At 38.2% G+C, this 15,533-nt stretch overlaps 1 protein-coding gene and 1 long non-coding RNA gene across 8 annotated transcripts in view; one reads left to right on the plus strand and one right to left on the minus strand.

Moving 5' to 3' along the window:
- LOC132359329 (uncharacterized) overlaps positions 1-15,533 on the plus strand; it is a 67,245-nt gene that overhangs the window by 41,814 nt on the left and 9,898 nt on the right. The window contains exons 2-3 of one of the 3 annotated variants that reach the window (XR_009500813.1): positions 12,790-12,993; positions 13,117-13,517. This is a non-coding gene — a long non-coding RNA (uncharacterized LOC132359329). The remainder of the gene's footprint in view (positions 1-12,789; positions 12,994-13,116; positions 13,518-15,533) is intronic. The other 2 variants (XR_009500814.1, XR_009500812.1) reach the window with 2 other exon arrangements.
- The window catches only part of USP3 (ubiquitin specific peptidase 3), a 222,372-nt gene that overhangs the window by 31,245 nt on the left and 175,594 nt on the right, over positions 1-15,533 (minus strand). For all 5 annotated transcript variants that reach the window (XM_059913076.1, XM_059913080.1, XM_059913078.1 and 2 more), the window contains 3 exons: positions 14,586-14,699; positions 11,884-11,997; positions 2,990-3,136 (listed from right to left, as the gene is read on the minus strand). In XM_059913076.1, coding sequence (XP_059769059.1) covers positions 2,990-3,136; positions 11,884-11,997; positions 14,586-14,699 — 375 coding nt within the window. The remainder of the gene's footprint in view (positions 1-2,989; positions 3,137-11,883; positions 11,998-14,585; positions 14,700-15,533) is intronic.

Below are 15,533 nucleotides of genomic sequence, written 5' to 3' on the forward strand. Positions count from 1 at the left end.
ACTTAACCTCTCTGTGCCTCAGCTTCATCAAATGTGAAACAGGCATAACATCTATCTACCTTCGAGGCCTGGTGACGATGAAATGGGAATATACGTACAGTGCTTTTAGACAAGTGCTTACCAAAAAGAAAGCCCTTGGAGTGTTGTAAGCATCTTTTATAACAATAATCAGGATCATACCTGCTTTTTGCTTTTCTTTCCTAAGTACGTATCTTGGACATGTAACTCACTCTTTGACAGGTGCACAGCCTGCCACGATATGGACAGAGAATGCACAAGAACAGCTGAGGAAGTGCACCAGTGACAGCATGATTAGCAAGCACTTATATTATTTAGCACTTACATGCCAGGCTCCATTCTAAGTACTTTCCATGTAAATCAATTAATCCTCACAACAACTCTGAGGTAGATAAGATTATCCCCATTTTGCAGACCAGGAAGCTGAGGTTCATAGGTTAAATAACTTGGCCCAGGTTCACACAGCTGGCCTGACCTGAGCACCTGCTCTGGACACTATGCTCCTTCTCTTAATTTAACTAATATTAATGGGTAAATCAGCTATACTTCAATAAAAAAATATTATTTTAAAAACCAAAATGGCTTTGGGTTTCACTGCAACAACAGGAACCCACATAAAATTGTCAACAGAACAAATAAAGATGAATCAGAATAAAAATATTAATGGATACTGAGGTTCATTTGTGTGCTTTCATTAATAGTACTACAGTGAACACATATTAACTTTTGTGCACTTATGCAGTTACTTGAGCCAGTATATTGCTCTTTTTCGCTAATAGCAATTTGAGGTGGTTTCTGTCACTTGCATCAGATTAGTACTCCTAATACAATGAACCGTACTTCGAGTTGCTCCAAATTAGACCTACTGCAATGATGAGACAGACAAAACCTACCTGAGCAATTCTATTATTTTAAAAGTTTGCTTCCTTTTCTATGAAAGGGCTTCCTTCCTTACTGGCAAAAGAAACATACTGTAGCTTTTTTGTTTTTTTTTAAGTTGTTCATAGGATACACATGGCTTCAGTAAATTACAAAGGGAAGATACAATGGGAACTGTAGGATATAATGGCCATTTCAGGTTTTAGGTTTAATATCTGTATCACAAAGGATATACACCCCCCAAAAAAATCTACTGAAAAGTAAAGGGACTATGACTGACCCTTTCATCCTGATGTTCACACACACTGCTGCCTTTAATTAAAATGGAAACTGCTTTATTAAAAAGCAGTACATTTAAACTCAATGTACTTCTTCTTCCTTTATAATTTCTTCCTCTGAGAAAAAGATACTAATGAATTCTTGGCTATCTGATGTGTATGGCATTAAGCTTAGTCAGTCATTATACAATGACTTAAAACAAGATTCACGAATTATTTCAAAATCACTGTTCCATTTATCATAACTACACAATGAGAGAGTTTAAATATTGGCTACTTGGACAGGCTATTATGCTGCAAAGTTCCTTTATATTGGCACTCGTGATTTTCTATGTATTAAAAAGAACACATCCGCCATTTATTTCTACCATCCTCACCCCCACCTTCAGTAGGGTTCAGTGTGTTTATACAAATAAATACAAATACAGGAGACCTTTTTTTTTTGTAGTTTTAGCAAATATGATCCTTAGATCCTGAAATGCATCCTCCAGTGAATGTAAGGAAATATAAAGGAGCCTGAGTTTTGAATACTTGATAATTTTTTTATGTTCCTAACTCACTAATGGAACTTAAAATTACTATTATTTAAAATATCATGAAAGGGTATGGATTAATACTGAAAACTCATTAGTTACTAAAAGAACATCTTGTATCACACAATGTGATTCCCTAAGGGTGCCCTGGGCATCAAATAAAATAATAAAGACATATATCCTCTCACTTCACACAGACTGTCCTTCATAGAGCCCAGTTCAATATCCTTTGTGTATGAATATATCATCCTAAAATACAAAACAGAATTTTTCATTTAATACTATGTTTGATTTGGTGCTAGCAGCAAGAACATTTCTACCAAATCACAGGTCCTTCCCTTTCTGTACTGGATTCTAATTTGAACCATAGCTCCTAGGACCTAGGTTCAAACATTTAAAAAAGTATGGCAATTCATATTGATTGCCCATCTCTGATACAGTCAGATTAGCTGTGAGACTGCTCTGTCATTAAAAAGACCTTATCTTACACAAAATCCGATTTACGGACTGCCAGGCAATATACTACAGCAAACCCTATATAGAACTTACTCTTTTCTTCTTTCTTTGGGGAGTTTGTCTAATAAATCCCTTTCCTGCACAGGTCAATATGAAACTCTTCCCAAAATTTGAACAAAAGGAGGCAACTAACCAAGATCCAAGCTGAAATAAAAGTCAATTATCTCTCCCTCAGCAAAATAAACATTCTGATCTCAGTGTATATTTTGGGGGTATTAGTACGTGGGAAAGCAACCCAAAAGGTTTGTTTTGTTCATACTGAGAGGCAAAAAAAAATTCTGAAAAGTTACAAATGCCTCAATTTGATTAAAGAACAGACATATTTTTGGAAAATTTAAGTCCAAATGAGGCTTTAGGAAAATTCACATTCAAAATATTTTAAGCCTTTGTTATTAGTGAACAAATGTAATTATTTTAGTATATGAAAATTGTCTCCCATCCATTATTCAGTACATTTGGAGGAAAATTTTTAAGTGCTAAATTGTACAAATATTTTCTATTTCTTCAAGTTTAAAAGTAATCTATAAAAAAAAAAAAGTAATCTATAGCAAATAACAATCAGAACTACACCTAGATGCAAGTACAGGATGCCTTCGGTCTGGAAGCAGGAGGCATGTGCTAGTCCACTTGGTCACAAAGTTCAAGTGCACAAAAGTTTCAGCAAAGGTCCACAAAGCTTTCCACCTTCCACTGTAAATCTAATAAACAATAACACCAGTAGAAATCTGAGGTCTTCCCAGAAAACAAAAGGAAACTAAATCTTACATGCAACATTTGTTACTTGCAGACAGAGTAGAATTCTCTTGCAGAATTGATGAGCGGGAAATACCGTTGAAACCGCCCTGGAGTTCCAAGTGCAGGTGGTCTAACAGGTAGCGCATGAACTCATGAGCGTCCTGCTGCTGATAGCCCCTTGAAGCAAACAGAAACAGTTACTGTGGGGCTCCGCCTGCCCAGCCAAACACGCAGGGGGGCAAAGTGTCGAGAAGGGCCACAGCCCTGCGCTCAGAGCACGGGGAGGTGCCCTGATCCTTCCTCCTCACTTCCTCCTTGGTTTACACATAGAAGTACCTTCAAGACAGAATTCCACTACTGAAAAACAAGTTTGAAAACACAGAATAGTAGAGTTAATTGGAATTCTAGTGATCTCAACTGACCTCACTTAAGAGGAAAACTGAGGGGCAAAAAAGGGGTTGTGTGACCTGCCTGAAGTCCTGCAAAAGGAGAGTAACATGTCTCCTGCATGGACTGAATCTTCCCGTTTCCCACATGGCCTCTAGAAGATGCTCACATGTTAAAATTTCACATCTTAACCTGCACCAGAAAACTAGGTCTAAACCACCATTATAAGAAATAAGGAATTTAAAACTAAATCTTTAGACTGAAAGATACTAATTTTTAAACAGTGGCTGAAAGGAAGAAAAACTTTATCTAAAGAGTTAAAAGATGTGTAACATTCTATACTTGCATCCTAATCTCTGATTCAAGACATTTTTTAAATAAATAAAAACTTTAAAACGCATTGACTCATAATTATGCTCTAGCCTAAAACTTTAATATATACAGCAACATATTCTGAGGTTACTTCTTACACTATATTCAGTCAGGAAATTCTATGGAATTCTTATACTAATACAGATCAATGACAAGTGAACAGTAATGAAATCTGACAGAAAATTAAGCTGGTACAGTTGGAAGGTAATAGAGGTTTATGTAGATAAATCCAGCAATGATATCTAAAGTACATTCATAAAATTATGGATAGGAAAGACTACTGCCTACATTTTTACAGGCATGGAAGGTTCTCTTTAATCTTTGCTCTAAGTGGCAAGTTTTCTGGCCTGGTCTTGAGTCAAAACTGCCACCACTCTTCCAGGCAGTGGTTCCATAAACAAAATTTCTTTTAACCAGAGTCCCCCCACTTTTCCTAAAATTTCTCCTGGAAATAAATTATGGAAATGATCTGCCTAGTCAATGGAACTTAAATCAAAAGTAACTTTAGCATTTCACTGTAACTTTTTCTACACTATTTAGCAACCAAATATTAATATATATGTTCAAGTATTTCTTCTAAGACTCTTACGAATAAAAATGTTAAAATTCACAGTCAAAAGTATTCAAAGTTGGTAGTTCCTTTATATATCTAAGGAGGTGCTTTAAACTTTTTCAACATAACATACATTTTTTTCGTGACTCAAAGGTAAGATCAGTATTTCAGGCCATATTTGAAATTCTATCACATATAAAAAATGTTTTATTCTCTCACCAAAATAACCTAATATCTAATCATTATTTTCTAAAATGGATCATGAAAACCAGTACCTTGTAGTTATGTCAATTTGCATTTTCAGACACATCCGTCCCTTTTTTAAAACAAACAATCTGCCTAATGTACATTAATGAACATTTCTAACCATACCATGATTCTCTTCTCTTTCCTTATATCAAAATACATTATTTTCTAATGTTTCCTTTACCATTAGAAACACATTTGTTGACCTACGTGAGATCATGGAACACATTGTTTTATAAAGATAAGTTATGGGATCTGTTTCAATTTGTGATCTTCACCGGATAACAAAAAGTCTATGTTTCTTCTAGGACTGGGACATTTTTTTGATTCTGACTAAAGAGACATTTACAATTCCATTTCTAAACATTTAAATAAAACCTTTCATTGATTTATCTGAAAATCTTAATAATTATTATGTAGTATATTAAATTCAACAGACTTCAGTTATCTTTTCAATTATTTCTCAATTATACAGTCTGGGCTTCAGAGTTTCCTCTGCAGTCAACTTAGGTTTCTTCTGTTTGGTAATCATGTTAAAGGAAACACCCCTCACATCTGGGTGCAGTGTTCATGTTCTGTATACAGATTATTTCAGTGATGTCACCCAAACAGGTGTTTGTGAGTTAGTGAGGAAATGAATTTATGAAGAACCAACTGGTATCTCTGTGACAGATCAGAATTGAGAGAGAAAAGAAGACAGAGGGAAAGCATGGTGGCTCCAATTTTAACCCTGTACCTTATCTTCACTTGTTTGTGACCTTCGACAAGCATTACCTCTTTCTCCTTAATGTCTACAGAAAATCTGTGTCATAAAGATGCTGTGAGAAATCATCCTTGGAGAGCACACTGCAAATACAAAAAGCCTAGAGAATCATGAGGCATCCCTTTTGAATGAGGGGGCAGAGAAGGACAGACACTGCTGAGGCACAACGTATAGGAACACAGAGCAACTGTCTCTTCACAACAAGTTTTGACACAATGAGGCAAGCCGTATTTATTCGGATCTTAAGAACAAAGAAATGTTCCAATAAAGAATGATCAAGGAAAATGTTACTCTGCACTTGCTTAAGTGAAAGGCAGACACTGCAAATAATAAAACAGACACCACATAATAAAGGCACACACGAGCACTTGTGTGATGCTCCAACACGCGCAACTGTGACACATGCCTGTGCATTACTGACCATTCTCTCTGTTTTGGCAGGACCAGTACATTATGTGTAAAATGGCAAAGACCAATACGGAATAGGATATGCCTCTACAGAATCAAATTTTATCATACTAGAATAAACTTCTTGTAAAGTACCTAGGACACATTAGAATTTTAGGTTCTGTTCATATTTAAAATAAGTTATTGTTTTGTCCAAATTATCTGCAAAACCAAAATCAGTTAAATTTAGCTATTCCTATCCAGTGTGAGGTACCAATCAAGGCTGAGTTTCTTCAAGACAAAAATACCAGAAAATGAAAATGACAAATGATGTTTTGTTTACAAACACACACAAAAGAATACGATAGCTAAATTCTTAGTTAGAACTAATACAGCATACCTGGTTTTATCGCACTTTGCTTTGTTGTGTTTTGCAGATACTGCAGTTTTTACAAATTGAAAGTCTGTGGCAACCCTGCATCAAGCCAGTCTATTGGTGCCCTTTTCCAACATTTGTTCACTTTGTGTCTCTGTATCACATTTTGGTAATTCTCGCAATACTTTAAACTTTTCCATTATTGTTATTATTTGTTAATGTGATCTATGACCAGTGATCTTTGATGTTACTACTGTAATAGTTTTAGGGTGCCACAAACCACATAAGGCAGCAGACTTAATAAATGTTGTGTGTGTTCTGACTGCTCCACCGACAGGCTGTTCCTGCCTCTCTCGGGCCTCTCTATTTCCTGAGACACAACAATATTGAAATTAGTCCAATTAATAACCCTCAATGGCCTCTCAGTGTTTAAGTGATAGGAAGAGTCGCATGTCTCTCACTTTAAATCAAAAGCTAAAAGGATTAAGCTGGGACTTCCCTGGTGGTCCAGTGGTTAAGAATCTGCCTTCCAATGCAGGGGACACGGGTTTGGTCCCTGGTCGGGCAACTAAGATCCCACATGCCACGGGGCAACTAAGCCTGCGCGCTCTAGAGCCCGTGTGCTGCAACTACTGAGCCCACCCACCACAACTAGAGAGAAGCCTGCACGCCACAATGAAGCTCCCATGTGCCGCAACTAAGACCCGATGCAGCCTAAATAAGCAAATATTAAAAAAAAAAAAAAAAAAAAGCTAAAAGGATTAAGTTTAGTGAGGAAGGCATGTCAAATGCCAGGACAGGCCAAAAGTTAGGCCTCTTGCACCAAACAGCCAAGTTGTGAAAGCAAAGGAAAAGTTCTTGAAGGAAAGTAAAAGTGCTGCTCCAGTGAAGACACGACTGATAAAAAAATGAAACCCTACTGCTGATATGAAGAAAGTTTTATCAGTCTGGATAGAAGATCAAACCAGCCACAACATTCCCTTCAGCCCAAGCTTAATTTAGAGCAAGGTACTAACTCTCCTCAATTCTATGAAGGCTGAGAGAAGTGAGGAAGCTGCAGAAGAGAAGTCTGAAGCTAGCAGAGGTTGGTTAGTGAGGCTTAAGGAAAGAAGCCACCTCCGTAACAGAAAAGTGCAAGGTGAAGCAGCAAAGTGCTGATGTAGAACCGGCAGCAAGATAACCAGATCTTGCTAAGATCAATAATGAAGGAAGCTACACCAAATAACAGATTTTCAATGTAGATAAAACAGCCTTATACTGAAAGAAGATGCCATCTAGGACTTTCCTAGCTAGAGAGGAGAAGTCGACATCTGGCTTCAAAGCTTCAAAGGACAGGCTGCCTCTCTTGTTAGGGGCTAATACAGCTGGTGACTTTAAATTGAAGCATGCTCATTTATTATTCTGAAAAAATCCTAGGACCCTTAAGAATAATGCTAAGTCTACTTTGCCTGTGCTCTATAAATGGAACAACAAAGCCTGGATGGCAGCATATCTGTTTACAACATGGTTTACTGAATATTTTAAGCCCACTGTTGAGACCTACTGCTCAGAAGAGATTTATTACTGCTCATGGACAACACACCTGGTCAACCCAAGAGCTCTGATGGAGACAGACAATGAGATTAATGCTGTTTCCATGCCTGCTAACACAACATCCATGCTGCAGCCCACGGATCAAGGAGTCATTTTGACTTTCAAGTCTTATTCTTTAAGAAATACATTTTGGGGGCTTTCCTGGTGGCGCAGTGGTTGAGAGTCTGCCTGCCAATGCAGGGGACACGGGTTCGAGCCCTAGTTTGGGAAGATCCCACATGCCGCGGAGCAACTAGGCCCGTGAGCCACAACTACTGAGCCTGCGCGTCTGGAGCCTGTGCTCTGCAACAAGAGAGGCCGCGACAGTGAGAGGCCCGCGCACTGCGATGAAGAGTGGCCCCCACTTGCCGCAACTGGAGAAAGCCCTAGCACAGAAACGAAGACCCAACACAGACAAAAATTAAATAAATAAAAACTTTAAAAAAAAAGAAATACATTTTGTAAGGCTGTAGCTGCCACAGATAGTGATTCCTCTGATGGATCTGAGCAAAGCAAACTGAAAACCTTCAGAAAGGATTCCCCATTCTAGATGCCATTAAGAACATCATTCGTGATTCATGGGAAAAGGTCAAAATATCAACATTAACAGGAGTTTGGATGAAGCAGATTCCAAACCTCATAGATGACTCTGAAAAAAGTTCAGCACTATTTGGAACAGCTTTATTTCGATATTTGCTAATTTACTGCAGTGGTCTGGAACCAAACCCAAACATTACTGAAGTATGCCTATATTGTTTAAAAAAACACCAAGTTGTTTATATTTTATATTTAAAGTCCTCTATTTACAAATACCCAAAAAAGATTATTATTAAATTAAATCGATCTTTTCAAGTGATATTTTATTATCTACACAGATCTTTTATATTTTCTACAAAGCCAAGTAGAATAGCTAGCAAATTCAAGAAAGATTTTTCAGTAATTTATTCATCCATCATTTTTAAACATTTAAGAAAACTAAAAAAAACTGTTTTGGGAAGTCAATGAAGATATATTAAATCAAGTTTTACATGAAAGTAGAAATAGCCTGTAAGTGACATGATGAATCAAGGGAATAAATACTATGACCTGATATGAATTATCAAGAGACTTTCCTGGAGAGTGTTAGCATTAAGCTGGATTCTAAAGAAAGAGATGTGACCACAGGCAAATACCGTAGGCAGGAAGCAGATGACAGACAAATATATGGAGGCAACAAGACAAAATCATGTTAAGGAAAGCAAGGAGTAACAAAGGCTAGCAGAAAAGACTATCAAAATTACAAGAGCTAATTGTCTTTTGACCCAGCAATTCCTCTTTTAAATACCTGCATTATATGTATGAGATTACCCACTTCAGCACTATTTGGAACAGCAAAGAATAAGAAATGTAACCTATGTAATCACTGGTAGGGGACTATTAAATAAATCATGATGCAACCATAAAGTGGACTATTATGCAGCCATAAAATGAGAAAGCTATTTATATACTAACATGAATCATCTCAAAGTAGAAAAACAAGATATGTTACCATTTATGTTAAAAATTATGCACATGCTTGTATGTATATACATACAGACTATCACTGAAAGGATACACAAAAATCTGTTAACTATGGTTGCTCCCGGAAAGCAAAATGAAAGGCTGGGGAATAGAGTAAAAGAAAAAACTTTCATTGTATAACCTTTCTTTACCTTTCGAAATTTTGAACCATGTGTATTTTTGTCTATTTAAAAAAAAATACACATTAAGGTATTTTTATGAAAAAAGAAAGGACAGGAAAAGCTGGGCATACTAGGAAGCCATAAGAAGTGTGGTTAAGTAGATATATGTATGGTGGGAAGTTCCAACTCAGGAACAGTTTCCCTGCTGAGTGACTGGCTTTTGGTTTGCGTAGGAAAAGAGAAAGAATAGCTCTGATGATCTCTATGTCCAAAGCTGTTGATTACATTTAGGGTACTTTTTTTTCTGCATTTATTTAATAAATGAAAGTTGTTCCTACTTCTACATGCATGATTGTATTTCAGGCTCCTCACATTTTTTTCCCCCTTGGCCATGCCGTGCAGCTTACGGGATCTCAGTTCCCCGACCAGGGACTGAACCCAGGCCACAGCAGTGAAAGCCTGGGATCCTAATTACTAGGCCACCAGGGAACTCTCCAGGCTCCTCTTATTTCATTCCAAGGTATCACACTCCCTAGATACTGTCATATGTTAATCAAGGAAAATGGGCTTTCTAAACTTTAAAAAATTTTACTTTGGGATTATAAATACAAACATAATTCAAGACTCATTGCATTTCCACGTCGGCATGTTATAAGAACTTTTACCCTGTACACATAATAGGAGTAACAATTACAAGAAGAAAACCCTACCTCACACCTGGGCATTGTGCAGTGACCCTGCACTAAAACTTTATTCATGATATAATCTCAAGATCTAGAGCTAACCAAGAGAAAATTATTCTCTGATTACATGAAAGTAAGGAACAATCTGAATTACTACAGAATGAACAGAAAGTTCTGCTAAGAACACATAGACATCCTATTCTGATCAGTCATTAAGGAAATCTAAGAGTTCATATGTAATAGAAATCACTCCAGAAACACCATCCAAATTCCTCAACCTGGTTACCTATTCCAAAAGTTCTTTCCCTTCATTGGTAGGAATAATAGAATGAGTAAAATTAAGCAGCTAAAAACTTAATCATGCTCACAGCTGGGCTAAAGAAACTAGAAAGAGCAGAGATACGGGCAGATTTAGATGAAAAGTAGAATTCTATTAAATGAAGAGGGAACTGAGTCACCATGGCAACCAAGTAGAAGAGTATAAAGGTGGTTGGTGGGCCTCACTGGGGCACGCGGACAAATTACTGTTAACACATCTATCGCTGACCAACACCACAAAGACCTGGGTTCTAATTCTGGTCCCAACACCTAATAGATGTATAAAACTGAACAAACTACTCTCCTCTGTCTCAGTTCTGTCTTCTTTCAGATGGGGCTAACACTTCTTACCCTGATGGGAATTTTGTTGTGTTTCTTAATGAAGATCAGATATAAAATACCTAAAGTGCTCGACACATAATAGACATTCAACAAATGGAAGCAATTTTTATATAATAACCAAACACAAAGATTAAATCCCTATCAAGAGTCTAAGTAGGTGATTGTTAGACATTTTATAGCAAGTCCAGACGTGATTAGCAGTAACTTAATCACTTCTACCTTTCCTATTTAGAGTCAGGAAATTCTAAAATTCTTACAAAATTATTCTCTCCTTCTCAGGAGAGATTTAAATAACATGAAATATAAAAGAAATTTCCTTCAAAACAAAGACCAGGGTTAACAATAGTCAATTATGTCTGATCCTCAAGGCTAGACTCTTTGGTAAGGCAACAAATTATAGTCCTTTGAAGCTGTTACCCTTTAGACATTTCTCCATACTACCAATATATCTAAACCACTCTGAGAGAGTAAAGCAAGATATATTGCTGAGTTTTACTAGAGCATGCTGGTTTTTAAAAAGGAGAGGGCTGTACATAAGGTGCCCAAATCATGACTAGTAGGAACCATGACGTGCTTCAGAAAGATAAAATCAGCAGAAGGTGGCGAAGGCTGCCGTCAAGCACCCGTAGAGCTTCAGCTCTGCTGTTACCTACGGGGAGGACTAGCTTAGGAGAAGAGGTAGGTTTCTCTGACAGCAGGGCTGTTTCCCCACTCAAGCGAGACCAGATAAAGAACACGGGAAACGCTGTGACTCTATAACCACATTAGGAGATGATGTGCTAATTGTGTTACCTTCTGGAAAGCGAATGAATCCCAATGGACTTAGCTACAGTCTTGTAAGGTCTTCAGAACCCAGACCAGAACAGTGGATACGATACCATGGTTTTCTACTGATTACATTTGGATTTTTTTTTTTTTAGCTGAAATAACAGGACAGTATATGATGATAATTACTCTGTATAAGATTTTGAAAAAATCAAGGAAATGTTGTCCAGTATGTTTTCCTAGAGCACGTAAGTTATTTATAAAGGCTTTGTTTTTATAACAACAAAATGCCCTGCCTTTTGTTAAAGATTTTTCTAAGGTCTATCTATTATTTAAACACATTCGTCTAGTAGGATATATCCAACTTCTGCTCTTCTCCTTAAAAAACAAAACACCGGTTTCATTATTGAGAATACCACCACTTTGTTGGAAATTGTTTCAGGAACAGTGTAAAGACTAATATTAATGTTTTAAATATCCTTCATTAAATAATACTTACCTAAAATTCGGCATAATCTTCCAAACAACATAAAATAAGGACTCTGGGCTAAATGCAGTCTGGCTACCTTGCCATAATGCACAGAGTGTCTTTCTAAACTCTTCCACCAAAGACCTAGAAAAGAGCAGGGGATGATGAGACCCTCAGCATCAGTGAGAGGCTGCTATTTCAATACACAATGACAAACTGTCTAAAATCCACAAATAAAAAATGAAAACATAAAAAGAGTTTGGTCTCTTCTGAATTAAACCTGACAGCTACGTACAGCATCTCAAAACCCATACAAATAGCAGTAATTACAGACAAGACTAGTTTTTTTAACTATATGGTGAACTCTGAGTATGCCAAAGTACTGCCACACTTGTAAAATAAAGCAATGGATAAGTTACAAACCAATTACCTAAGAATGTAATGTTTCAAAAAAACCCGTAAAACAAGTAACAGAATCTCTTTCTCCATCTCTTGCCTTTCTCCTTCCCGCCCCTCTCTAGGAGCGCACTTCCCAGACCTCGGTGCGTGGCTGACTGCTCACCTCTGCCGCAGAGTTCGTCTGGCCACAAAGCTTCAACACTCACCTCTATACCAATGACTCTCAAATCCAAATCTAAACTCCAGATTTTTCTCATGACCACTTTTATTCAGCTGTCTCCAGGTTCCAGCAGGAATTTTCTACTGGCTGCCCTCTTGTCTCTTCTAACTCACTGTGTCCTAAACCTGCTCTCCGTACCCTCCCTACTGCCCCTCAGTCTCCAATCGCCCCTTCTCTCACAGGAATACAACTTCCATTTTTTTCTTGGCACATGAGCTCTTGGAATAAAAAAAAATTTGAGTGTGCCCAACTTTTGACAAATTCCCTTAAAGGGAAAGAGTGGTCCTTCTTATTCACCCCTTCCTTCTGCCTTCCAGCTAGAATGAGGACGAAACGGTGGTGCGCCAGCACCATTGCGGATGACGTGGATAAGAGTCTCACCCAGGGCTGGTGGGACAGAAAGCCAGAGGAGCCCAGTGATTGTGTGAAACAAACCTAGATGGATAACCTCCAACTTTTACGTGAGAAGATAAACCACGGACGTTTAAGTCACCGTTAGTTTTGGTCTTCCATGCATGCAGGTAAACTTACACACCTCCTCAACTTCAATGACTGTATGTGTAGATACAGCTACCATACTCGTGGATACCTGGTTGATATCACAGAGAATCTCACTATCTTCTTTCTCAACCCCTGTTATCCAGTAGGTCCCTGAGATACAAATCATATTTTTTACTTCCTGGTACCTGAACCCTCATCCTATGGTTGAGGAACCCCACCTTAAGAGTCAAAGCCCGCCTCCTACTGTGGAAGCTGAAAAGGCCAGGTACTTGCTCTCTCAGCCCCCGCCCGCTCCCCCTTGAAGCCAGGACTCAGATGCATGGCCTGGGTATGCCTAGCTGAAGCTGGAACAGTGCCAGATTGTTTGTGGTGGCAGAGGGCACAGTCAGGAGTGCAGGGGCAGCAGTAACGGCAGCACCCACCCAGCACCCAACTCCAGCAGTGCTGCCAATGGGAACTGCGGTGCAGCCTGGACGGCGGTCCTAATGGGACACCCTCATGGATGCCTACACTCCAGACCTGATTTTCCCCCCATCCAGTCAGGGTAAGCTCACCAGCAGACTTTCAATAAATTCCTCGTCTGCCTAAAATGGCCAGCGGCAATTTCTATGATTCGTAACTAAACCCTAAATGACACTGATGCGTCGAGTACTACTAATTCTTCCCTTAACTTTTGTGCACGTGTATTTTTTCCTCTTCATTTCACGGCTGTTCCCTCTAACCAATGACTATAAAGTGAAGAGCCTCCTTGAATGCAGGCACGTTCCAGCTCATCCTAATGCTGCTACCAAAGTAAACTCTTAAAACACCACTTCTAGTGGTATCATTCCACCCCTGCTCCGATGCCTGGCTTCACTGTGTAGTCCGCACTACACACTATTCGAACACGGCCTATCCTCTTCTCCCTCAGGCGTCTAGGCAGAACACTGTCAGATTGTAAGACGGCTTTTCAGAATGTGTGGGGATGGGGTGTGTGGGAGCAGGGATGGGCAGGCAGGGAAAACACTACATTAAAATACATACAGATGATAAATCGTAGCCCTATTTCAGTAATGTTAAGATACCCCTTACGGTCATGATAATATGATACATCTTTCTGAACCCCAAAGAGAACATGGCTGCACTGAATTTGAATATATATTGGTTTGGCTATCAATAATCACTTCTCAATTTTTTTCCCCTTCCATATCAACTAAAAATTGACTGTATTGCTCCATAATTAATTTGATAACTACAAATTAATTTAATTATCCAAGACAGGTTTACCTAACCCTATCAGACAAATCAATTCACAAAGACTAATGATATTCATGCCGGTCTATACCTAGAACTGTATTTCCTTCACAGATGTCAATTTTAGAATGCCCAAATCCACAGACTCAATGAGCAGAGCGCTACATTTGTCCTGCCTACTAGGTAAATAGAAATAAAAGAATTCCAACAATTATTAAGATTGCTAGCTAGACACTTAAACACAATTGAGAGTTGTTTTGGTGGTTTTTTAATTTTTTTAATGCACGTGCCTATTAACTCAGATAATGCAATGGAAATCACCAGTAAGAGTCATTTGTTCTGTAGCTCAAAGCCAGAAAGGACATATTCTTAGACTCACACATTGTTGTCCCCCTGGCTCCTGGTGTGGTACGTTCGCCTTCCTGCTGTCTTCCCATTCCTTAACTCCACAGCAGGCAGTTCTTTGAAATAACAGCAAAACTGCTCAATGTTACTATTTTAAAAGGAAGGGAAAAAAATTATTAGTTTTTAAATGTACGGAGAAGTAAAGAAAGCACTATGAGACCTATACAGTATATGGATTTTGAAAATGTGATATTTCAATTTCTCATTAAAATGGTACTCAATGCAATCTCTTAACATTGCATTTCTTCATTAAGCTTCCTCATTTACTCCAAGAAAACAATATAAGGGGGACTTCCCTGGTGGCACAGTGAGTAAGACTGCACTCCCAATGCAGGGGGCCTGGGTTCAATCCCTGGTCAGGGAACTAGATCCCACATGCATGCTGCAACTAAGAGTTTGCATGCCACAACTTAGGAGCCCTGGAGCCACAACTAAGGAGCCCGCCTGCTGCAACTAAGACCCAGCACAACCAAATAAATAAATAAATAAATATTTTTTAAAAAGAGAATGTAAGTAGATGACTTTGCAAAAATAAACAAAGGCTTTAAAGCAAAATCTCTGTTCTAGAAATCCTCAATTCCCCCTTCCCATCTATAGACTGTCACCATTTCTTTCTTTTCAGGGTCTTTGTTCCCAAGTGTTCAATAATTTCCTCAAATGAAAGCAAACCATGAAACCAACCATATTGTTTAAATACACTATACAGAGTAACAAGGAGAATTCAGTAGTGACTAGAATTTCTTCTTTGAGCAAGACTAGATAAGCTGAAAGCCAGTACCTTTAAAGAGAGATCACACATGGCTTCTGTTCCTTATTAGCAAGGTGGCCTTGGGAAAATAATTTACTGTGGTCTTTGATACCACATTAAAATCTAAAAGTATGCAACTTTCTAAATAATTTCTTCTGTATAACTTAGGTCAGC

This window comes from Balaenoptera ricei, chromosome 2 (assembly GCF_028023285.1).
Source record: "Balaenoptera ricei isolate mBalRic1 chromosome 2, mBalRic1.hap2, whole genome shotgun sequence".
Classification (NCBI taxonomy): domain Eukaryota; kingdom Metazoa; phylum Chordata; class Mammalia; order Artiodactyla; family Balaenopteridae; genus Balaenoptera; species Balaenoptera ricei.